The following is a 26,962-nucleotide window of genomic DNA, read 5'->3' as shown; positions in this document are numbered from 1 at the left end:
AGCGACATTATTGATGTATACAGAGAAGAGAGTCGGTCCAAGAACTGAAAGTATGGTGGGATTCGAAATGGTCGGTAATCTGTTTGTTGACTTGGCTTTCGAAGACCTTAGAAATGCATGGCAGGATAGATATAGGTCTGTAGCAGTTTGGGTCAAGAGAGTGTCCCCCTTGAAGAGGGGGATGACCGCAGCTGCTTTCCAATCTTTGGGAATCTCAGACGACACGAAAGAGAGGTTGAACAGGCTAGTAATAGGGGTGGCAACAATTTCAGCAGATAATTTTAGAAAGAAAGGGTCCAGATGATCTAGCCTGGCTGATTTGTAGGGGTCCAGATTTTGCAGCTCTTTCAGAACATCAGCTGACTGGATTTGGGAGAAGGAGAAATGGGGAAGGCTTGGGCGAGTAGCTGTGGGGGGTGCAGTGCTGTTGACCGGGGTAGGGGTAGCCAGGTGGAAAGCATGGCCAGCCGTAGAAAAATGCTTATTGAAATTCTCAATTATAGTGGATTTGTCGGTGGTGACAGTGTTTCCTATCTTCAGTGCAGTGGGCAGCTGGGAGGAGATGTTCTTATTCTCCATGGACTTTACAGTGTCCCAGAACTTTTTTGAGTTTGTGTTGCAGGAAGCAAATTTCTGATTGAAAAAGCTAGCCTTGGCTTTTCTAAATGCCTGTGTATATTGGTTTCTAGCTTCCCTGAAAAGTTGCATATCACGGGGGCTGTTCGATGCTAATGCAGAACGCCATAGGATGTTTTTGTGTTGGTTAAGGGCAGTCAGGTCTGGAGAGAACCAAGGGCTATATCTGTTCCTGGTTCTAAATTTCTTGAATGGGGCATGCTTATTTAAGATGGTGAGGAAGGCATTTATTTTAAATAACCAGGCATCCTCTACTGACGGGATGAGGTCAATATCCTTCCAGGATACCCGGGCCAGGTCGATTAGAAAGGCCTGCTCGCTGAAGTGTTTCTGGGAGCGTTTGACAGTGATGACTGGAGGTCGTTTGACCGCTGACCCATTACGGATGCAGGCAATGAGGCAGTGATCGCTGAGATCTTGGTTGAAAACAGCAGAGGTGTATTTAGAGGGCAAGTTGGTTAGGATGATATCTATGAGGGTGCCCGTGTTTACGGCTTTGGGGTGGTACCTGGTAGGTTCATTGATAATTTGTGTGAGATTGAGGGCATCAAGCTTAGATTGTAGGATGGCTGGGGTGTTAAGCATGTTCCAGTGTAGGTCGCCTAGCAGCACGAGCTCTGAAGATAGATGGGGGGCAATCAGTTCACATGTGGTCCAGAGCACAGCTGGGGGCAGAGGGTGGTCTATAGCAGGCGACAACAGTGAGAGACTTGTTTTTAGAGAGGTGGATTTTTTTTTAAAGTAGAAGTTCAAATTGTTTGGGAACAGACCTGGATAGTAGGACAGAACTCTGCAGGCTATCTTTGCAGTAGATTGCAACACCGCCCCCTTTGGCCGTTCTATCTTGTCTGAAAATGTTGTAGTTCGGGATGAAAATGTCAGAATTTTTGGTGGCCTTCCTTAAGCCAGGATTCAGACACGGCTAGAACATCCGGGTTGGCAGAGTGTGCTAAAGCAGTGAATAAAACAAACTTAGGCAGGAGGCTTCTAATGTTAACATGCATGAAACCAAGGCTATTACGGTTACAGAAGTCAGCAAAAGAGAGCGCCTGGGGAATAGGAGTGGAGCTAGGCACTGCAGGGCCTGGATTCACCTCTACATCACCAGAGGAACAGAGGAGGAGTAGGATAAGGGTACGGCTAAAAGCTATGAGAATTGGTCATCTAGAACGTCTAGAACAGAGAGTAAAAGGAAGTTTCTGGGGGCGATAAAATAGCTTCATGGTATAATGTACAGACGGGATGTGGTAGGATGTGAATACAGTGGAGGTAAACCTAGGTATTGAGAGAGATATTGTCTCTAGAAACATCATTGAAACCAGGTGATGTCATCGCATATGTGGGTGGTGGAACTGAAAGGTTGGATAAGGTATAATGAGCAGGGCTAGAGGCTCTACAGTGAAATAAGCCAATAAACACTAACCAGAACAGCAATGGACAAGGCATATTGACATTAAGGAGAGGCATGCTTAGTCGAGTGATCATAAGGGTCCAGTGAGTAGAGGTTGTTTGGGGTCACGGCGATTCAGACAGCTAGCCGGCGCTATCGGTAGCAAGCTAGCATAGGATGGAGGTCTGTTTTTAGCCACCTCGTGCGTTTCCGTCGGTAGATTAGTGGGGTTCTGTGTGGTAGAGGGGATCAATCTAATTGGCAAAATAGATATAGTTATAGTGACCCAAGAAAAAATTGTCCGATAGACTTATTCAGATAGCAGCCGAAAAGACAGCTAACGATTAGCGGGCCGCAGATGGGCGTTCGGGTAACGTCGTGACGGAGGTGCCAGTTGGATAACTCCCTCGGGCAGATAACGTCGGTAGTCATTCGTGAAGGCCCGGTGGGGCTCCGCATTGGCAGTAAAACGAGTCCGGATAGGTGATTGTAGCCCAGGAGTGGCTGATGGAACTCTTCAGCTGGCTGGCTCCGGAATAATTTATGTTTGCTCCGGGATCGACGTAAGCCAATAGTCACACGGGTAGCAGCTAGCTAGCTGCGAAGTCAAGGTGTAAATGTCCAGAGCTTGCGGTTGAAATCCGAGGATATGGAGAAAAATAGGTCCGGTATGTTCTGGTCTGAGTCGCGTTGTACAAAAGTGGCGATAGATTTTCGAGCTAAAGGAATAGCTGATGACCACAAACCATGGTTAGCTGAAATACTAACGTTAGCCAGTAAACTGGCTAGCTTCTGGGTAGCTTCAGGCTAGCTTCTGGTTAGCTTCTGGCTAGCTTCTGGTTAGCTTCTGGCTAGCTTCTATTGTGGATTTTCAGATTTTAGGTAAATAATACTTTTTTTTGTAATTGGTGAGGCGGGTTGCAGGAAAGTGTTTTGAAGTTCAGTTTTTGTAAAAAAATATATATAAAAGATATGCGAAGAAAGGTGTAAATATATATATATATACAGGACACGACAAGACGAGGACGTCTGACTGCTACGCCATCTTGGAAAAATATGAATGAGAGTATGAAGAGTCTTGATGTTTCCAAACTTCTTCCATTTAAAATGATGGAGGCCACTGTGTTCTTGGGGACCTTCACTGCTGCAGATATTTTTTGGTACCCTTCCCCAGATCTGTGCCTCGACACAATCATGTCTCGGAGCTCTACACACAAAGCCTTCAACCTCATGGCCTGGTTTTTGCTCTGACATACACTGTCAACTGGGACTTTATATAGACAGTGTGTGTGCCTTTCCAAATCATGTCCAATAAATTGAATTTACCACAGGTGGACTCCAATCAAGTTGAAGAATCCTTTCAAGGATGATCAATGGAAAGCTCAAAATCGAGTCTTATAGCAAAGGGTCTGAATACTTATGTAAATATGGTATTTTTATTAGTTATTTTTATACATTTGCAAAAATGGGTAGGGGAGGGTTGTCTAACTTTTTTTGTGTGATATTTTTATTGGGCACAGGGGAGGGTAGTTCATTTTTTCCCTGGTTTACGTTCGCTCTTTTGCAGGTTTTACTTTATAATTTCTTCCATATATCCACATTTTCTCATATGCTTGCATGCACCTCCCCTATATCAATGGGGTTTTGTACATCCCTTTGCACTATGCTTTTCTGCACGTTAACTATTACTATGCCACAGGTCAATAGTCTACCAGTCTGTCTATCCACCATTCATAGTGACAGTAGTAGTCGGTGGATCATTTGTCCGGACCTGAAATATGTTAACTAGCAATCATAAACATTTATTCAAAGGTGCATCAATTTTCAATATGAATCCACAAGAACAAGTAGGAATAGCTGATAGGCAGTTGAGAGGCCAGGTGTGTCATTGTGCATGAAAGAACAGTGAGACACACAGCTCAAAAAGCTCCCCTATTGATCGTTTAGGGACAATACAATTATCCTACCTAGACTAGCCTACAACACCACAATGCAATGAATAATTGCATTACTGTTTTCAAGTGGGTACAACATTCTACTCTAGGCTGGAAACCGCAGTGAAAATGTCCTTTGAATAATGGTGCAAAAGCCCTGTGATTTGAATGTTCATTCCATGTGGATCAGTTGTGGGTCTATTTTCAACAGTTTATAAGGTCTAGAAAGGGACAGTAGCAGCCCAGTCTGGCTGTATTTATTTATTTATTTATTTATTTTTATCCCCTTTTCTCCCCAATTTTCGTGGTATCCAATCGCTAGTAATTACTATCTTGTCTCATCGCTACAACTCCCGTACGGGCTCGGGAGAGACGAAGGTCGAAAGCCATGCGTCCTCCGAAGCACAACCCAACCAAGCCGCACTGCTTCTTTAACACAGCGCGCCTCCAACCCGGAAGTCAGCCACACCAATGTGTCGGAGGAAACACCGTGCACCTGGCCCCCTTGCGCGCACTGCGCCCGGCCCGCCACAGGAGTCGCTGGAGCGCGATGAGACAAGGATATCCCTACCGGCCAAACCCTCCCTAACCCGGACGACGCTAGCCCAATTGTGCGTCGCCCCACGGACCTCCCGGTCGCGGCCGGCTGCGACAGAGCCTGGGCGCGAACCCAGAGACTCTGGTGGCGCAGTTAGCACTGCGATGCAGTGCCCTAGACCACTGCGCCACCCGGGAGGCCCTGTATTTTAACTTCTGATAATGAGATGCTCTGTCTGTTGCAGACCATCATTCTCCCAAGTCGTCCTATAATAACGTGGCCACATATGCTCCCAGCAGGCCCAGTCATTCAGGAAGGCTTAACACGCGCTCTGCCTCCTCTCCAATCCCAGCGGCTTTTCCTCACGCACCTAGAACCTAATACTTCAATATAGCCTAAATATTTGTCATTTAACTGTATTACCTTTATATCCCTTCTATTTGAGGTAGATATGTACATGAAGGCAGGGTAAAGTGACTAGGCATAAGGATAGATAATAATAAGACTAAAATAAAGAACAGTGTACACTCCATAAACACAACCTGTCACAATGTTTTAATTTGATTAGGCTACTTCAAAAGTCCTGTAGGCTATCTGTGCACGTTCGTCCAAAATGTAATTCCAGCATCCAAACTGTGCAGCAGCCATTTGATGAATTGAAAGAGACATCTGTTACAAAACACTAAAAAGTTTAATGATATTCGGAGATTGTGAAGACAAGCCTTCAATACTGGCTAGGCCTGCAAGGTAGGGAGGGATATATTTTCTGTTTGTCAAGATTTACATAGTCTGTTTTATTGTGATGTTGAAAATTCAAACCATGATATTGAAGTGCCCGAAGTCAGTATATGCTTTACTTATTGGTTGTGTGGTGCATTGGTACAGAATCCTGTTGGTGGATAACTAGTTGCATATATTATATATAATTATAAATATAGCATCAAAATATAGAAAATCTGATTTCCCCCTAGCTGATCAGTGTGCAGCCAGCTCTGATTGTTGTGTAATGAAACAGGCAGAGTGAGTAAGCTCGTCTGTGGTGGTCGGCGAACCCTCTACCTTCTGGCCCGTAGCCCTGCCTGGCATCGACTGTGCCACAAATGCATGCTGAAGTGGCAAAGTCAATATCCATGTTTATAAACACAGGGTCGCAACTGTTATTTTTATTTGTGGCCGTCAACATTATTTTTAGTAAATTTAATGAGGGGGGAGGGTGTGCAATTTTTTTTTACAGTACAAGGGGAGGGTCATGTGAAAATAGTTTTTACGTTGAGGATGGGGGGGTACATCTTTTTTTTATGTCAACTACCAGCAAATTTCTAATGGTCCCTTATGTCTGAGTTTGAGAGGAAACCAGCTGGTAATGCTTTGCATGAAGAAAGAATTATTGGATGTTTTCTCTGTTATCAAGCATTAACAGGTCATGGCTCGGCACAATTCATTATGTGTGCCAGACATTCCACCAGCTTTGCTGCCTCAGAATGGAGTGTCAGCAAACAGAACCGTGCATATTTCACATGAATGCCCTGTGAGCTATCATAGCCTCTGGGTGAGTTTGCATTTTGCTCCAGGGCAGTGGGACGTTGTGAGCTAGTGGTAACAGCGTAACTGCAGCACCGTAGCCAATACTGAATGACTCCCAAGTGTTTGGGTAAGCATAGTCTGCCAGTCCATCAGTCAGAAATGTGCATTGGTCTGACTTAAAATTACTGCAACCAGACAGCTTGTCAAATAAAGCTGTTCACTCAAAGGCTTGAAGGAAATGGCAGGCCTATAGTCCTCAAATCACATGTGCCTAATACAACAGGTGTAGACTTAACCATGAAATGTTTGCCTGCGAGCCCTTCCCAACAATGCAGAGTTAAAAAATACAAATAGTAACATGAGGAATAAAATACACAAGAATGGAGCTATATACAGGAAGTACCAGTACCAGATCAATGTGGAGCTATATACAGGAAGTACCCGTACCAGATCAATGTGGAGCTATAAACAGGAAGTACCAGTACCAGATCAATGTGGAGCTATATACAGGGAGTACCCGTACCAGATCAATGTGGAGCTATAAACAGGAAGTACCAGTACCAGATCAATGTGGAGCTATATACAGGAAGTACCTATTGCGTGCGCACTTAAGGTAAGTGAGGAGTCAAACGCAGGATAGCAGAAATGTCAGTGTAGCGTGAAACTTTTAATCAGGGCAAGTCCAAAACAAACACAGTCCAGTACAAATACCCAAAACCCAATGGGAACAAACAGTTCACCCGTAAGGCGTAGAACCACAACGCACCTTACTAAAATCACTACATGCGAAAATACACTGAGGCAAGCCTCCACAAGCAACAAGAAAAAATAATCCCGCACAAACCTAAGCGGGGAAACAGGGGTAAATAGACACACAGAAATCAAAGCAAATGAAAACCAGGTGTGACAGAACCAAAGACAAAACAAACGGAAAAGGAAACATGGATCGGTGACGGCTAGTAGGCCGGCAACGCCGGCTGTCACCATAGGAAAACATTTTGAATAACCTTTTTGGGTTCCATGTAGAAATGGGTTCCATGTAGAAACCTTTCTACAGAGGGTTCTACATGGAACCCAAAAGGTTTTTACCTGGAGCCAAAAAGGGTTCTACCTGGAACGATAAAGGGTTCTCTTATGGGGACAGCCGAAGAACCATTTTGGAGAAAAAAAATTAGAAGAAAGTAGCAGCAGCATATGATGAGTGTAAAAGTGTGTTTGTATGTGTGTTTTTGTTGTGTTGGTATGAGTGTGTGTGTATGTGTGTTTGTGTTGTTGGCATGCATGTGTGTGTCTTGTGTGTGTGCGTACAGTATGTAGTGTATGTGAATATGTGTGGGTTTTGTGTGAGAGTGTTTGTGTAGTGTGTGTATATATAGTCTTGTGAGTGTGCATAGAATCAGTGCAAGATAGGTTCAGTGCAGATAGTCCAGGTAACCATTATTTAACTATTTTACAGTCTGATGGCTATGTAGCAGTCTTATGGTTTTGGGATAGAAGCTGTCTCTGAGCCTGTTGGTCAGAGAGCTGATGCTCTGGTATCGTTTGCCGGACGGTAGCAGAGTGAACATTCTACGGCAGGGATGGGCAACTCCAGTCCTCGGGGGCCTGATTGGTGTCACACTTTTCCCCCATCCCTATCTAACACAGCTGATTAAACTAATTGCATTCTAAACTGAAAATCATGGTTAGTTGATTATTGGAGTCAGGTGTGTTAGCTGCGGCTGGGGCAAAAGTGTGACACCAATCAGACACCCGATGACTGGAGTTACTCATCCCTGGTCTATGGCTTGGGTGGCTAAAGTCTTTGGTAATTATTTTGTCCTTCCTCTGACACCGCCTGATATAGAGGTCCTGGATGGCAGGGAGCTCAGCCCCAGTGATGTACTGGGCTGTCCACACCCCCCTCTGTAGCGCTTTGCGGTCGAGGGTGGTGCATTTGCCATAAGTGGTGATGCAGCCAGTCAAGATACTCTCGATGGTGCAGCTGTAGAACTTTTTGAGGAACCAAATCTTTTCAGCCTCCTGGGGGGGAAGAGGCGCTGTTATGCCCTCTTCACAACTGTGCAGGTGCGTGTGGACCGTGTTATGTCCTTAGTGATGTAGAAACCAAAGAACTTGAAGCTCTCGATGTGGATGGGGGGGGGTGTACTCCCCTCTTTCTCCTGTAGTCCACGATCAACTCCTTGGTCTTATTGAGGTTGAGGGAGTGGTTGTTGTGTTGGCACCACATTGCCAAGTCTCTGACCTCCTCCCTGTACGCTGTCTAATCAGCATTGGTGATCAGGCCTACCACTGTTGTATCAGCAAACTTGATGATGGTGTTGATTCGTGCATGGCTATGCAGTCGTGATTGAACAGGGAGTACAGGAGGAGACTAGGCACACCCTTGAGGGGCCCCCGTGTTGAGGGTCAGCGTGGCAGAGGTGTTGTTGCCTACCCTCACCACCTGGGGCCGCCCCGTCAGGAAGTCCAGGATCCAGTTACAGAGAGAGGTGTTCAGTCCCAGGTTCCCCAGCTGAGGGGACTATGGTGGTGAACGCTGAGCTGTAGTCTATGAACAGTATTCTCACATAGTTATTTCCCCTCTTGTCCAGGTGTGAGAGGGCATTGTGATGTGCAATAGAGATTGCGTCATCTGTGGATCTGTTGGTGCGGTATGTTAATTGGAGTGGGTATACGGTATCTGGAATGATGGTGTTGATGTGAGTCATGACCAGCCTTTCAAAGCACTTCATAATTACAGATGTGAGTGCTACTGGGTGATAGGCACACGAGACGTGCTGGTAAAAGTGAGGTAGAACGTCCTACCAATTAATGAAAAGTGTCAAGGCTCAGGAGAAGACCCAGATGCAGACTGTTTCGAAGTAACAAAAGTTTATTACAAAAACAGGGGGGCAGGCAAACGACAGGTCACGGGCAGGCAGAGGTCAGTAATCCAGAACAGAGTCCGAAAGGTACAGGACGGCAAGCAGGCTCAGGGTCAGGGCAGAAAGAATGGTCAAAACCGTGAAAACTAGAAAACAGGAACTAGAGAAAGACAGGAGCAGGGGAAAAACGCTGGTAGGCTTGACGAGACAAAACAAACTGGCAACAGACAAACAGAGAACACAGGTATAAATACACTGGGGATAATGGGGAAGATGGGCGACACCTGGAGGGGGGTGGAGACAATCACGAAGACAGGTGAAACAGATCAGGGTGTGACAGAAAAAAAATTAACACAATTATGTCTCTCCCTCCTCAACAAGGGTAGAAACTATGTTCTGAAATGAGCAGACTATTAATTGGTGTGGAAGATAGGCCTACATACTTAAGGATAGGTCTACATACTTAAGGATAGGTCTACATACTTGTAGTCTACAACTACACTGACACATTGCCAGGACAAATTCAATCAATGGCCATGGTTTCATAGTGTTCAGTAGGCCCCTAGAAAGGGAACAAAGGAACCGCAAGAAAGAGAGGAAGAGCAAAATCTGAAATCCAATTCCATCAAACCCATGTGAGCAATTATCATAATTACATACTAGAGGGTTTTTTCTCTGTCTGGGAACTGAAGCAGAAAGGAGAGAATCCCACAGATAGAAATTGGCTGTCTGAGTAGGTGGTGGAGAGGAGGGGGGGGAGAAGGAAGGGGAAGGAAAGAGAAAAGGTAGTGTAGTGAAGAAGAGAGGGTGGTGAGAAAGATGGAGGAGGTGTGAGAGAGGTGAAGAGCGTAGAACAGGGCGTGAGAACAGACACTTGATTTTACACTAGCTCTGGTTACTCATTACTGCACTGGCACACCCCTTCTATTCTCCCGCGCTGTCTCCTCTCCACTCTCCCTCTCTCTTTTCCTTATTTCTGGATCCGTTCCTCTCTCATCTCCTCCCTGCTTTCCTTTTCCATCCTCTCCCACTCTTCTCTTTTTCCCTGTGTCCTCTTCTCTCTTCTCTCTTTCCTTGTGCCCTCTTCTCTTCTCTCACATCCTCTCATGTACTACCCTCTCCCTCTTTCTCTCCCTTCCTCTATTCCTCCCTCCTCATCCCTCTCCTCATTTATTTCTCCACCCTCAGGAGCAGTGTGAGTCGTGAGTCTGTCAAAATGCTGGCATTGTCTACCCTCCAACCCTGAACCCACCCCCCGCCCCACACCCAGCTGCTTAGAAGGATGGAGACAGAAACGATGCCCTTAGAGCACAAACACACACACGCACACACGCACACACTTCATCATTCTTTCAGACACAGCAAACTCACCCCCAACGCCTTACACCAACCCGCGCACACACCATGTATCATTGCATCACCATTTCATAACCTCCTCATTTTCTCTCCTCTAATTTAATTCATCATTTTTTTCTCCCTCTCTCTCTTTCATAGCCCCCGCTATGCATATTAATGACACATGGAGAAGGATTGATTAAAATCGCACCAAGGAAAGAGTGTATGAGCACACAATTAAATGACAGCTTATTCTCTGGGAGAGGAACACATTTATAATGGATTTATACTGTGTCATTAAAAATCCCATTGTATATGCATACAATTTACATATCACCTCCGTTAATATGGAGTAAACAAAAGCAGCCTAGACATTCACTGACTATGTTGCAACTCAATATTAGATAGATGACAGTGGCTCAAAATTAGATAGATGACATCTTAAATGGTAACCTGAGGTATTCTCCTATTCCCCTTGTCAAAAGTTCACTCCGAAATCCACAGACGATGTAATTGACATTACACTGCCCTTTCCCATCTGGACAAGAGGAATACCTATGTAAGAATGCTGTTCATTGACTACAGCTCAGCCTTCAACACCATAGTACCCTCCAAGCTCATCATTAAGCTCGGGGCCCTGGGTCTGAACCCCGCCCTGTGCAACTGGGTCCTGGACTTCCTGATGGGCCGCCGCCAGGTGGTGAAGGTAGGAAACAACACCTCCACTATGCTGACCCTCAACACAGGGGCCCCACAAGGGTGTGTGCTCAGCCACCTCCTTACTCACTCAATCATAAAGTTTGCAGACGACACAACAGTAGTAGGCCTGATTACCAAAAATGACGAGACAGCCTACAGGAAGGAGGTGAGGAACCTGGCAGAGTGGTGCCAGGAAAAGAACCTCTCCCTCAACGTCAACAAAACTAAGGAGCTGATCGTAGACTTCAGGAGACAGTAGAGGGAGCACGCCCCCATCCACATCGATGGGACCGCAGTGGAGAAGGTGAAAAGTTCCTCAGCGTACACATCACTGACAATCTGAAATGGTCCACCCACACAGACAGTGTGGTAGAGAAGGCGCAACAGCGCCTCTTCAACCTCAGGAGGCTGAATAAATTAGTATTTGCCCCTAAGACCCTCACAAAGTTTTACAGATGCACCATTGAGAGCATCCTGTCGGTCTGTATCAATGCCTGGTACAGCAACTGCACAGCCCGCAACCGCAGGGCTCTCCAGACGGTGGTGCGGTCTGCCCAACGTATCACCGGGGACACACTGCCTGCCTTCCAGGACACCTACAGCACCCGATGTCACAGGAAGGCCAAAAAGATCATCAAAGACATCAACCCCCCGTGCCACTGCCTGTTCACCCCGCTACTATCCAGAAGGCGAGGTCAGTACAGGTGCATCAAAGCTGGGACCTAGATAATGAAAAAGAGCTTCTATCTCAAGGCCATCAGACTGTTAAATAGCCATCACTATCCGGCCTCCACCCAGTACCCTGCCCTGAACTTAGTCACTGTCACTAGCTGGCTACCACCTGGTTACTGAACCCTGCACATTGGAGGCTGCTGCCCTATGTACATAGACATTGAATCACTGGCCACTTTAATAATGGAACACTGGACACTTTAATAATGTTTACATACTGTATTTTACTGTATTCTAGTCAATGCTACTCCGACATTGCTTGTCCTAATATTTATATATTTCTTAATTCCATTATTTTACTTTTAGATTTGTGTGTATTGTTGTGAATTGTTAGATACCACTGCACTGTTGGAGCTAGGAACACAAGTATTTCGCTACACCTGCAATAACATCTGCTAAATATGTGTATATGACCAATAAAATGTGATTTGATTTGATTATCCTTTAAGGTATGACTCTTTTCTGTACCACTCAGTCAGACAATGCCACTATGTGGAAAGTAGACCTCCATTTCAGATAGAGACCAGGAACCCATCTACTGTGTCAAAATCCAATGTATGTCAATAATGGGATCTGGTTTCCTCGATGTCCCAAAACGCCAGCATAGAGCCAGTAGAGGTTATAGGTCACAAAGCAATTCTTTTTTGGTCTATTTTTAGAGCTTGAATTCTCTGCAGAGTGGATTCTTTCTGAAGGGTATTGACTATTTCTCTAGCACAGGTATTATACGGTTGATGTTGGTTTTGACAGTCTGGGTCCATGCCTGCAGAGGCTGGAGCTTTTAATCAATCTTTACAGTTCCCAGTTCTGCCTTTGCTTTTTCTCTGAGGCCCTGGTCCAATTGAACATTCGTTCTTCTTACGTCCCTTCCTTTTTTAAAATCACTGATCTGTGTGTGATTGGATAGCAATCATCTCCGATCTTGGAGTGTCTAGTGGGTAGGACTATATGGGTACTATGGGGGTACTTTGTAATTAAGAATACGTTGGAAGAATTTTTAACGATGTCTTTTAAACAACTGCTCCATCCCTAAGTCTCCATTCATTTGAGGAATTATGCATATCCAAACAAGGGTCAGGATCTGGACGAAAGATAATTAGAACCAAATGAATGTCGACTCATTTTTTGCTGCTACCCAGTGTCAACTATTTGATTCCTCCACAACAGTCTTCATCAGGCTACTCAGGTTAAAACCCCATCAAAGACCATTAAGGCTGGAAACGATGCTGTACCATAAGGCTAACATGAAGATTACATACGGGAACAGTAAACAGTGAGCGAGCGGACATTCACTCTCTTTTCATCTCCATTTTGATAGACTCGGCCAGTAGCCTTTGAAAAAAAACCTGCAGGAAACAGAAAGGTGGGGAAGGGTTTTAGCATCGCACATGCTCAAGGGGTACAGCATTTGAAGAGAAGACATCTAAGCTGTGTGCATGAGTAAAGGGGGAGAGAGAGAGAGCCTTCCCATCACTCCGTTGAAAGCTGGGAGGTAGAGAGGAGACATGAAAGATCTAGGCCCTGCCTTGACCGTTTGTGTGAAGAATCACACGGCGACATCATCGCTCTGTAATCCCCAATACTGTCTTGTATGTTTTGCGCCATGAGTGACTTCCTTCAGGTGGTTTGAGGTTCTGAAAGGAGAATAACACTAGAATGGAAATCTATACTGGAAATGATGTATGAAATGTTACACACACACCAACAAACAAACAAATGAATGCATGCACACACACAAGCAAGCATATATACACACACACATAGTAACTATATACACACACTCACATGTGTTCCACACTCCAAGGCTAAACGCAATTTACACACTTACACACAAACAGTCTGGCTCTACCCTGCTGCCGGCTGTCTGTAATTAATTCACGGTGAAAATGTACCCGGGCCCCATTCTACTCTGCTATTTCATTTAGTGTAGGATCCAGTGAAGCAAGGAGTCTAGCCATGCTGATTTCTGCCTTATCAGATTTCTTCAGATATTTCATCCGACGTTTGCCACCAAATAAATGTGGTTGTTGATCTACTTCACAGCTTGATTTGGGGAGGGCGGCGGTTCTACATATGGACACAGACGGTTCATCTCAAAAGTCTAAAACTGCCTCCTTGTCTGCTATCCTCTATATACACTGATATGAACGAGCTGGAAAGGCCTGGAGCTAATTCACACCAAGAATCCTATTGCTTTGACCTCTACTGTTTTCAGATCAAAGTGCCTGTCTGTGTGGCCTATGGGGCTTCTGTGTGTTTGTGTGTCTAACTCTCTCTCCCTCTCTGTTTCTCTAGATGCGTTCGACGCGGGGTGTGTCAGTGTGGCCGGTGGGGCTGGTCAGTGGGCGGAGGTACGAGCGCCCCATAGTGGAGAAGGGCAAAGTGGTGGGCTGGTACACTGGCTGGAGGCCCGACCGCCCCTTCGCCATCGACATGGCAGGTAAGAGCACATCTAATCATCTAGGGCAGAGGAACAGTACCCAGTGTTTTTTTTATCTGGAATGCAGCCCAACATGGTGTTGTAAACTGCTTCACACTATTTAGGGGCTCTTGTGTTTGCGGTGAGGAGTGGGCGACTGTTCTCGGTCTCTCTCTGAAAGGGTGCGTCAGGGAACGGTGCTTCTCAGGTGTAAGCACAACTAAAAGTAAAGTGGGATGCTGCTCACCACTTCAGCCTTCTCTCTCTCCCTCTCTCTCTCTGTCCCTCTTTCTCTGCTCTGCTCTGTCCATAACAAACCCATCTAGTGGTCCCTCCTGCATTAATGGTTCCACTAACCACACACTAACACTCAAGCGTGCAAATAAAGGGACACAGCCAGACATGCGATACACATAGACACACATTTTACCCATACTCTGTGCTTGCAAACACACACAGACAATTAAGACATTGTAACAGAAGAGCCTACTCCTATCCTCATCTCCTCTCCTCCTCCCCCCTCCTCTCCTGTTCTACATCTCCCCTTATCAACCTTTTTCCTTTTCTCCTGTGCTTTCCTCTATTCTTCCGATCTCCCCTAGACTTTCTTATCTTTCTGTGTGATTCAGTTGGTAGAGCATGGCTCTTGCAATGCTAAGGTTCATGGGTCAAATTCATGGGTCATTGTCGCTTTGGACAAAAGCGCCTGCTAAATGGCGAGAGGTAGCCTATCGGTTACAAAGTTGGGACAAAGAAAGGTCGTTTCGGTTACTGAATTCCAAGATGGCAGAGCAGTCAGGAGTTTTTTTTTCTTGTCGTGTCCCGTGTATATATATTTTTTTCTTCGCATATTTTTTACAAATATTTTTTTAACCTCAACTTCAACATACTCTCATGCAACCCGCCTCACCCAATGTGGTATGGATCTGCTATTTTCTTTACGTTAGAACCGAAACCCCCAACAAAGGCTAGCCAGCTAACTAGCTACTAGCTAGTAGTCAGCTAGCCACTGCTAGCGGGTCATCAGCTAACCTTTAGCCTGGACAACTCCTGCCAGTTTGCACCGCGCGATTTAATCCAGAGCGTATCGGACTTCTTTTTTCCATATCTCCGGATTCCTACCGCAAGCTCTGAACCTTTTCACATGGATCATCGCAGCTAGCTAGCTGCTATCCGAGTGGTTACTCCTGGCTAACGTCTCTGTCCCAAAGCAAGCACCAATTAGCCTGGTGCTAGCCTATGCTAGGCCCATCTCCCGGCTAGCTGGAGAGGTCCATCAGCCATTCCTTGGGCTGCAATACCTATTTTTCCAATTGGCCTGGACCCCTTTTACTGCCGATACGGAGCCCCGCCGATCCATCACGACTGGACTACTGACGTAATCCGCCCGAGGGGATTTTCAACAGGCTCCTCCGTCGCGATGTCCCCTGAATGCCCATCTGCTAGCCTGCTAGACCCAGCCCGCTAGCTGTCTGAATCGCCGAATATTGTCTTATTTCACTGTAGAGCCTCCAGCCCTGCTCAATATGCCTTAGCTAACCCTTTTGTTCCACCTCCCACACATGCGGTGACCTCACCTGGTTTAAATGGTGTCTATAGAGACAATACCTCTCTCATTGTCATTCAATGCCGGTGGTAGGCTAGTGATTAGAGTGTTGGACTAGTAACCGAAAGGTTGCAAGATGAAATCCCTGAGCTGACAAGGTAAAAGTCTGTTGTTCTGCCCCTGAACAAGGATGTTAACCCACTGTTCCTAGGCCGTCATTGAAAATAAGAATTTGTTCTTAACTGACTTGCCTAGTTAAATAAAGGTAAAATAAAAAAACTTAATGCCTAGGTTCACAGCCTACTGTACATTATGCCTTGAATCTATTCTACCGTGCCCAGAAACCTGCTCCTTTTACTCTCTGTTCCGAATGTACTAGATGACCAGTTCTTATAGCCTTTAGCCGTACCCTTATCCTACTCCTCCTCTGTTCCTCTGGTGATGTAGAGGTTAATCCAGGCCCTGCAGTTCCTAGCTCCACTCCCATTCCCCAGGCGCTCTAATTTGTTGACTTCTGTAATCGTAAAAGCCTTGGTTTCATGCATGTTAACATTAGAAGCCTCCTCCCTAAGTTTGTTTTATTCACTGCTTTAGCACACTCTGCCAACCCAGATGTCCTAGTCATGTCTGAATCCTAGCTTAGGAAGGCCACCAAAAACCCAGAAATTTCCATCCCTAACTATAAAATTTTCTAACAAAATAGAACTGCAAAGGGGGCGGAGTTGCAATCTACTGCAGAGATAGCCTGTAGAGTTCTGTCTTACTATCCAGGTCTGTCCCAAACAATTTGAGCTTCAACTTTTAAAAATCCACCTTTCCAGAAACAAGTCTCTCACCGTTGCCGCTTGCTATAGACCACCTTCTGCCCCCAGCTATGCCCTGGACACCATATGTGAATTGATTTCCCCCCATCTATCTTCAGAGCTCATGCTGTTAGGTGACCTAAACTGGGACATGCTTAACACCCCGGCCGTCCTACAATCTAAGCTAGATGCCCTCAAACTCACACAAATTATCGATGAACCTACCAGGTACAACCCCAAATTCGTAAACATGGGCACCCTCAAAGATATCATCCTAACCAGCCTGCCCTCCAAATACACCTCTGCTGTCTTCAACCAGGATCTCAGCGATCACTGCCTTATTGCCTGCATCCGTAATGGGTCTGCGGTCAAACGTCCACCCCTCATCACTGTCAAATGCTCCCTAAAACACTTCAGCGAGCAGGCCTTGCTAATCGACCTGGCCCGGGTATCCTGGAAGGATATTGACCTCATTCCGTCAGTAGAGGATGTCTGGTTACTCTTTAAAAGTGCTTTCCTCACCATCTTAAATAAGCATGCCCCATTCAAAAAATGTAGAACCAGGAACAGATATAGCCCTTGGTTCACTCCAGACCTGACTGCCCTTGACCAGCACAAAAACATCCTGTGGCATACTGCATTAGCATCAAACAGCCCCCGCGATATGCAACTTTTCAAGGAAGTTAGGAACCAATATACACAGGCAGTTAGGAAAGCAAAGGCTAGCTTTTTCAAACAGAAATTTGCATCCTTTGGCACAAACTCCAAACAGTTCTGGGACACTGTAAAGTCCATGGAGAATAAGAGCACCTCCTCCCAGCTGCCCACTGCAATGAGGCTAGGAAACACTGTCACCACCAATAAATCCACGATAATGGAGAATTTCAATAAGCATTTCTCTACGGCTGGCCATGCTTTCCACCTGGCTACCCCTACCCCGGTCAACCGCCCTGCACCCCCCATAGCAACTTGCCCAAGCCTCCCCAATTTCTCCTTCACCCAAATCCAGATAGCTGATGTTCTGAAAGAGCTGCAAAATCTGGACCCCTACAAATCAGCCGAGCTAGACAATCTGGACCCTCGCTTTCTAAAATGATCCGCCGCAATTGTTGCAACCCCTATTACTAGCCTGTTCAACCTCTCTTTCGTATCGTCTGAGATCCCCAAAGAATGGAAAGCTGCCGTGGTCATCCCCCTCTTCAAAGATGGTGACACTCTAGTCCCAAACTGTTACAGACCTATATTTATCCTACCCTGCCTTTCTAAGGTCTTCCAAAGCCAAGTTAACAAACAGATCACTGACCATTTCGAATCCCACCGTACCCACCGTACCTATGCAATCTGGTTTCCGAGCTGGTCATGGGTGCACCTCAGCCACGGTCAAGGTCCTAAATGATATCATAACTGCCATCGATGAGACAATACTGTGCAGCTGTATTCATCGACCTGGCCAAGGCTTTCGACTCTGTCAATCACCACATTCTTATCGGCAGACTCAACAGCTTTGCTTTCTCAAATGACTGCCTCGCCTGGTTCACCAACTACTTCTCAGACAGAGTTCAGTGTGTCAAATCGGAGGGCCTGTTGTCCGGATCTCTGGCAGTCTCTATGGGGGTGCCACAGGGTTAAATTTTCAGGCAGACTCTTTTCTCTGTATATATCGATGATGTCGCTCTTGCTGCTGGTGATCCTCTGATCCACCTCTGTAAACTCTCCTTCCAGACTCACATTAAGCATCTCCATCCAAAATTAAATGTAGAATCGGCTTCCTATTTTTAACAAAGCATCCTTCACTCATGCTGTCGAACATACCCTCGTAAAACTGACTATCCTACCTACCCTTGACTTCGGCGATGTCATATACAAAATAGCCTCCAACACTCTACTCAGCAAATTGGATACAGTCTATCACAGTGCCATCCGTTTTGTCACCAGAGCCCCATTTACTACCCACCACTGCGACCTGTATACTCTCGTTGCCTGGCCATCGCTTCATATTCGTCGCCAAACCCATTGGCTACAGGTCATCTATAAGTCTTTGCTAGGTAAAGCCCCGCCTTACTTAGCTCACTGGTCACCATAGCAGCACTCACCCATAGCACGCGCTCCAGCAGGTATATTTCACTGGTCACCCCCAAAGCCAATTCCTCCTTCGGCCGCCTTTCCTTCCAGTTCTCTGCTGCCAATGACTGGAACGAATTGCAAAAATCACTGACGCTGGAGACTCATATCTCCCTCTTTAACTTTAAGCACCAGCTGTCAGAGCAGCTCACAGATCACTGCACCTGTACATAGCCCATCTGTAAATAGCCCATCCAACTACCTCATCCCCATACTGTTATTATTATAATTGTTTTGCTCCTTTGCACCTCATTATCTCTACTTGCACATTCATCTTCTGCACATCTATCACTCCAGTGTTTAATTGCTAAATTGTAATTATTTCGCCACTATGGCCTATTTATTGCCTTACCTCCCTTATCTTACCTCATTACCCTCGGCCAATTTTGATCCTTTATATTGGGCAGACAGACCAGTTCCCTACCTCCTGCCGCTGCTACCTGCCTCCTCCATTTTTGGGGTAATACTGTAATCAATTGGTTGTACTCTTGGATTGAGCAGACCTTCCCGTACATTTCTGATAACTCCATCAAGGACATAACTCTACCATTCCAATTTACAATATAATTTAAGAACAAAATACCCCTTTCAAACATCTTTCCCATAAATACAGGTATTTTATCAACCAGCACATTTGAGTTCAGCCATAATATTTTTTGTAATATTTGTTCTATCTTATCAGGGGGATGAAATTGAAATTGTAGCCAGCTCTGCAATGCTTGTTTGAAAAAGAGAGATACTTTGAAAAAAGTATCATTTTAAATTAATCAAAAATGAGACATGGCAATCTGCACAAAGGAAAAAAGGCAATTTTTAAACAATGGATGAGCTTTTCTTAGTAATCTACTTGAGAACCATTTAGGGTTCAAGTAAAACTTTTGAATAAGTGAAGCTTTTAGAGAGAGGTTTAGTGCTTTTATATTTAATAATTTCAACCCACCCAATCATATTCATTATATAGATAGGCACGCTTTATTTTGTCTGTTTAATCGTCCCAGATAAGCAAAATATATGATTTGAAAAACGAATTATCAGGAGTAGGCAGCGCCATAAGTAAGTGAATAAACTGAGATATGACAAAGGAGTTAATCAGGGCAATTTTTCCATAAATAGACAGCTATTTACCTCTCCATGGTTGCAGGATCTTGTCTATTTTTACAAGTTTTCTATTGAAATTCATTGTGGAGAGCTTATTTATATCTTTTGTGATATGAATACCAAGTATATCTACTTCACCATCACCAGCCCATTTTATAGGTATATTGCAAGGTAATGTATAAGTTGTATTAAAGGATCCAATACGTAATATTGTACACTTATCATTCGGTTTTAGCTCAGAGAGTACAGAAAAATTATCTAGATCTTCAATGAGATATTGCAGGGATCTAGCTTGCGGACTTAATATAAAACTTGAGTCAATCATGGACACCTTTGTTTTTAAGCCTTGGATTTCTAATGTTATTGGATCTGATTTTAATAGCGAGCATTTTGATGGCCATAACAAATAGATATGGTGACAGCGGACACCCTGGTTTAACTCCTCTTGACAATTCAAAACTCTCTGAGAAGTAGCCGTTATTTACTATGACTGACCCTGTAAAACAACACATTTCACTGCACGTATCTGGTGTATGTGACAATAAAACACATTGATAAATACACTACCGTTCAAAAGTTTGGGGTCACTTAGAAATGACCTTGTTTTTGAAAGAAAAGCACATTTTTTGTCCATTAAAATAACAACAAATTGATCAGAAATACAGTATAGACATTGTTCATGTTCAGGCGTACAGAGGCTAATTTTCAGCAACCATCACTCCTGTGTTCCAATGGCACGTTGTGTTAGCTAATCTAAGTTTGTCATTTTAAAAGGCTAATTGATCATTAGAAAACCCTTTTGCAATTATGTTAGCACAGCTGAAAACTGTTGTACTGATTAAACAAGCAATAAAACTGGCTTTCTTTAGACTAGTTGAGTATCTGGAGCATCAGCATTTGTGGGTTCGATTACAGGCTCAAAATGGCCAGAAACAAATAACTTTCTTCTGAGGCCCCGGTGCACAACTGAGCAAGAGGACAAGTACATTAGAGTGTCTAGTTTGAGAAACAGACGCCTCACAAGTCCTCAACTGGCAGCTTCATTAAATAGTACCCGCAAAACACCAGTCTCAACGTTAACAGTGAAGAGGCGACCCCGGGATGCTGGCCTTCTAGGCAGAGTTCCTCTGTCCAGTGTCTGTGTTCTTTTGAACATCTTAATCTTTTATTTTTATTGGCCGGCCTGAGATATGGCTTTTTCTTTGCAACTCTGCCTAGAAGGCCAGCATCCCGGAGTTGCCTCTTCACTGTTGACATTGACACTGGTGTTTTGCGGGTACAATTTAATGAAGCTGCCAGTTGAGGACTTGTGAGGCATCTTTCTCAAACTAGACACTCTAATGTACTTGTCATTTTGCTTAGTTGTGCACCAGGGTCTCCCACTCCTCTTTCTATTCTGGTTAGGGACAGTTTGCGCTGTTCTGTGAAGGGAGTAGTACACAGCGGTGTATGAGATCTTCAGTTTCTTGGCAATTTCTCACATGGAATAGCCTTCATTTCTCAGAACAAGAATGGACTGACAAGTTACAGAAGGAAGTACTTTGTTTCTGGCCATTTTGTGCCTGTAATCGAACACACAAATGCTGATGCTCTAGATAATCAACTAGTCTAAAGAAGGCCAGTTTTATTGCTTGTTTAATCAGTACAACAGTTTTCAGCTGTGCTAACAATTGTAAAAGGGTTTTCTAATGATCAATTAACCTTTAAAAATGATAAACTTGGATTAGCTAACACAACGTGGCATTGGAACACAGGAGTAATCCATAAAAATGTCTACACTGTATTTCTGATCAATTTGATTCTATTTTAAGGGACAAAAAATGAGCTTTACTTTCAAAAACAAGGACATTTCTAAGTGACCCCAAACTTTTGAACGGTAGTGTACATATATTATATTCACCACCAAACTAGCAGTCACATTTCTTTGCCCACAAAAACCCCCTTTAATCACTATTCATCTGATGTAGAATGGGCAATGTTGAGCAGTGTGTAAATTGCAGCTTTTACCTTAATAACTTGTATTGTGGTATTGGAGGCTATTGTTAGCAGCCAAGTTGGCCAATTAATCCGTTCCAATGCTGCTCTATCTCATTTACTGGGCCACAATTGGGCCAGAGAAGGAGGAGATGGTTTAGTATTCTTCTGGTGCAGGCACACACACGCGAACGCACACACACACACGCAAGCACAGTTCTGTATATCTCATCCCACACACATGCACCAACACGCATACATGCAAAGCCCTGTCCGTCATTGTCTTGGAGTGGAGCTCTCACCTGAAGAGGATTTTGAGAGGGCAACATGAAAGTGTTTAGAGTTTACACTACAGCGAGTCAGTGGGACAAAAAAAAGAGGGATGGCGCATGCTAACACTTAGTCTTTAATGAGTCATGCTATTGCTAATATTAACCCTTTTCTTGACCAATGGTCATAAGCCTCACTCATAAAACAGGAAGTAACCAGCTGTGTCACAGTATTCTAAAATGGGGTCCGACACATTACGAAAAATACATTACAGATTTTAAAAAACGTAACAATTGACATACATTTAAAAACATTAACATGTAGTGTGTGTGTGTGTGTGCGCGCATCTATCAGTTACACATACAGTACATGTCAGTCAGTGGAGGCTGACTCATAATAATGGCTGGAACAGAGCAAATGGAATGGCATGAAACACCTGGAAACCATGTGCTTGATGTGTTTGTTACCATTCCACTCCAGTCATTACCACCAGCCCATCCTCCCCAATTAAGATGCCACCAACCTCCTGTACATACACACAACAAGTAGGTCACATGGGGGAGAGGCATTTGTCGTTTGTTTTAGAAACCAGGTTTGCTGTTCACTTGCGCAATATAAGATGAAATGGAGTTCTTTGTATCGTTTCTAACACGTACACTACATACAATGCATAGAAACAAAAGCATAAAGAAAAGGACAAGGAAAAGAAGCCAGGAAAGGAAGCTGGATGAAACTATTGAGACAGAAACGGCATTGACAGACAGGCATTGCTAACAGATGCACTAATCTTCATACCACCTTAGCTGCAGGTTAAGAGATGTCTATCTTATAATTGCTTTCATACCTATCTATCATACCTGGGGTAAAGCTTCTGGGCTTTCACTGCAGTATCACTCACAGCTCAGTAATATGCCTGATAGTCCACTGAGATCTTCCTATTGGGTCAGTCCCAACTCAGACACACTGTGTGTATGTGTGCGTGTTAAACCAGTGACCTTCTTTGACTCAAAATGCAGGAAATACGCAACACGCACTGGCACACACACACACACACACACAATCTCTCAGTGGAGTAGAAGGATACCCATGAGAGTAGAGTTATGGCCTAGAAAACCGTGTGCTAGAAACGTGGAGAGGCGAGTAAATGTAATATGCTATTCCATGCAGCCATCAGCACACCCCATACCCAGTGGTATCGCATATATTGTAACTGAGATAAGGAGAGTAATATGAGATACTGTAGTGGGATCTTCCTGTGATACTGTCTGGCATTCTCAATGCATAGTCATGAACAGCAAACACACACACACCCACGTGCACACACTCTGCCGCACAGTTGAGATATATCTGATCTCCGGTCAGTTGCACCATAGTTCCAATAGTTCGAGGTCATATGTAGTTACTTCCAGGATGATTAAAGCAAGGAATTAACTGATCCCAAGATTGACATGTGATGTGTGAGACATAATCATCTGACCAGGCATATGAACCTCTTCCTTTTCTCCAGGTTTTGCAGTGAACCTCCAAGTGGTCCTGGGGAGCCCACGGGCGTTGTTCAAGCGTAGGGGTTCCCAGCCTGGCATGCAGGAGTCTGACTTCCTGAAACAGATCACCAAGGTGGGGGAGCTGGAGCCCAAAGCCAACAACTGCACTAGGGTGAGTAGCCCATCATTGTGGAAACCCCATTAATCCCTGACCTCTAACCCCATATCAGACCCCAAAGCCTTGCTAATTGGTCAAAACAACAAGTTGGCATGACAGTGAGATTTTTTTAGTTGTGATGAAGCGCCATCTCCTAATATAGCATCTGTGTGTCCCCTCTTCATCAGTTAGGCTACCTCCCTCCTCTCCTGTACAGCTCATGACACTGTTAGTCATCATCATTATCAGCCCATTAGTTTAATGGGGCCGCTGCAGGCTGATATTAATACATACCATTAGCAGGATGTGACATCATCCATTATCACCCACCACGGTCATATCGCCAGCAGTACGTGACATCATCACTAATAACAACCCAGCACTGCAGTACGACAGAACGGTGCGCTACGTTTTGGGGAAATGTGTCATTTTGTACAAACCATCATGCAACGTAGCAAACGTTGAACTGGACCCCAGGTAAAAGTTGCCTTTAGGCACAGATCTAGGGTCAGCTTACCTGCCCCACATGCTAACCTTAAAGGGGAAATTCTCAATTGAAACAATAAAAGTGTTTTCCCCACCCCCGTTTCAGTAAAAAGCTGAGGGAGAGGGCTGGAGAAATGTAACCACTCTCAAATTCATAGACACAGCTAACACAGCATAATATAAAATTGATAGTTTTCGCCATTTTTTGAGACGATATGTACTTTGTTTACAAACATTGGAGTAAAACAAGCTTACATTCTGGGTTATGATGGGGTGTGACAGTTAAACTAAGCTCATGGAGCATTTCTAAGTTATATTCTTCAAGAATCAATGGGTAAAAACCACTGGGCACAAACCTCAGTTCAGAATCCAGTTTTGATTTACATTTGGTTGAGTTGTCCACTAACGTGAATTCAATGTGGAATCAACAACAAATGTCACCATATCATTGGATTTAGCTTAAAAGCTGGGTTAAAAAAAGACGAAATGCCGTTACGTTATTACTTTATGCAAATCCAATCAGTTTTCCACGTTGAGTCAACAACATCACATTTATTTTTTGGGGTTGAAAGTAGGAGAAAACAACATTGATTCAGCCAGTTTTTGCCCAATGTGATGTCATTAATTTTTAAGTCCAAATAGATGTAGCAACTGCGGATGGCTCCTTTAAGCATTAGGGAGGAAATACAAAACGTATCTAACTTCATCCTTGGAAACAAATGCTCAAACTGCTAAAAACTTGGAGTAGAGACAAGAGATGAGAAGGAAGAAGGGAGGGTTAAAGGAGAGATGGAACAAGAGAGAGAAGAGAGAGAGAAATAAATAGACAGAGATAGGGAAGAAAATTAGGTAGGAGAGAGAAAGATGAAAATATTTTAGACAAAGGAGAATCCAATTTGGAAGGAGAGAGAGCAGACAGGAGATGTACTGCCATGGAGTCAGACTGTCTTTTAACTACTAGACACACTGGCACAGGGTGCTCTGCACACTCTGTCAACTCAGCACTTTCGGTGCCAATAGAGATTGGACTGCCTTTAACCACCCCAAATCTCCCTCAACCTCTCCCATTTTATTACAGATGGGTTCTAACTAGATTCTACCTCAACCTCTCCCATTTTAATACAGATGGGTTCAAATTACATTCTACCTCAACCTCCCATTTTATTACAGATGGGTTCTAGCTAGATTCTAGCTCACCCTCCCATTTTATTACAGATGGGTTTTAATTAGATTCTACCTCAACCGTTCACATTTTATTACAGATGGGTTCTACCTTAGATTCTACCTCAAATCGGCACTACAGACCAGACTAGAATATTGCAGAATTTTATGAGAGAGAATGAGAGCGACATGGAGAGAAGGGAAGAGGTGAAATAAGAGGGAAGGGATTTAGGAGAGGAACAATAGAATGAACACAAACCTATGCCTGCTTCGCTGGCTGCAGCATTTGTCTCGTTAGATATGCAAAACGGCCCAATTAGCAGCCCCGTGTGCAGGAAAGGACATGTTCCACCTGAGTGGAGCCGGGAACGGATGGCACTGCACACCAACCATCCATCACTGTGTATGTGTGTGAACACAAATTACTGGGTTGGAAATAGAAGTGAGGCACTTTCCATGTACTACAGTAAAAGGTAGAACTATCAGTCTATTCGGTCTGATCCACTCCCTCCCTTTCTGTCACAAAAAGCTTTTTCTTGAATATTTTAACAAAGGCACCATTCCATTTCATAGTTGGTTCAGTGATATAGTGTAAGTTATGCATCTATCTGGTGTGTGCTCATCAGAGAACACACACACTAACCCTCTCTCCCCTTCTCTCAGGTGTTGGTGTGGCACACTCGTACAGAGAAGGTGAATCTGGGCAACGAGCCCAGACATCGACAGGACAGTGTGGTTATCGAGGTCTAAGGGGTGGGATAACCAAGGAGGAATAAGCAAGCTCATTGGTCAGACAGACTGACAGTAATTTCTTGAACTACACTACTGACATCACCTTGCTTGACCATAACCTTGATATGGATTACACTATGATGGACAGGACTTTGGACCAATTGCATGGATGGGAACTGCTGCCTGAATGTTGTGAATGGCTCAATGAGATCCCGGACCTCAAAGGGGACCATAATGCACTGGGGTGACCATTGCTTTCCCAGGGGACTCTGTTCTCGTACTGCAATGTGGCCCAGTCCCTTATAAAAAGTGACTTCCTATGAAGTATGCAGGCTAAACAAGACTGTCTGTCTGTCTGTCTACATGTACGTGTGTATGTAAACTCAGCAACAAAAAAAACCATCCCCTTTTCAGGACCCTGTCTTTCAAAGATAATTTGTAAAAATCCAAATAACATCACAGATCTTCATTGTAAAGGGTTTAAACACTGTTTCCCATGCTTGTTCAATGAACCATAAACAATTTATGAACATGCACCTGTGGAACGATCGTTAAGACACTAACAGCTTAGACGGTAGGCAATTAAGGTCACAGTTATGAAAACTTAGGACACTAAAGAGGCCTTTCTACTGACTCTGAAAAGCACAAAAAGAAAGATGCCCAGGGTCCCTGCTCATCTGCGTGAACGTGTCTTAGGCATGCTGCAAGGAGGCATGAGGACTGCAGATGTGGCCAGGGAAATAAATTGCAATGTCCGTACTGTGAGACGCCTAAGACAGCGCTACAGGGAGACAGGACGGACAGCTGATCTTCCTCGCAGTGGCAGACCACATGTAACAACACCTGCACAGGATCGGTACATCCGAACATCACACCTGCGGGACAGGTACAGGATGGCAACAACAACTGCCCGAGTTACACCAGGAACGCACAATCCCTCCATCAATGCTCAAACTGTCCGCAATAGGCTGAGAGGGGCTGGACTGAGGGCTTGTAGGCCTGTTGTAAGGTAGGTCCTCACCAGACATCACCGGCAACGTCGTCTATGGGCACAAA

The 26,962-nt window shown here is 44.5% G+C and overlaps 1 protein-coding gene across 1 annotated transcript in view; it reads left to right on the top strand.

Annotated features, from left to right (window-relative positions):
- The window catches only part of LOC120017975 (galactosylgalactosylxylosylprotein 3-beta-glucuronosyltransferase 2-like), a 40,895-nt gene extending 14,971 nt beyond the window's left edge, over positions 1-25,924 (top strand). The window contains exons 2-4 of the mRNA XM_038960936.1: positions 13,951-14,095; positions 23,394-23,542; positions 25,838-25,924. Of these exons, the coding sequence (XP_038816864.1) occupies positions 13,951-14,095; positions 23,394-23,542; positions 25,838-25,924 (381 nt within the window). The remainder of the gene's footprint in view (positions 1-13,950; positions 14,096-23,393; positions 23,543-25,837) is intronic.
- Positions 25,925-26,962: the final 1,038 nt, after the last annotated feature.

The sequence above is a fragment of the Salvelinus namaycush genome, chromosome 22 (genome assembly GCF_016432855.1).
Source record: "Salvelinus namaycush isolate Seneca chromosome 22, SaNama_1.0, whole genome shotgun sequence".
In the NCBI taxonomy this organism is placed as follows: domain Eukaryota; kingdom Metazoa; phylum Chordata; class Actinopteri; order Salmoniformes; family Salmonidae; genus Salvelinus; species Salvelinus namaycush.
This window is presented reverse-complemented; position numbering and strand designations above follow the sequence as displayed.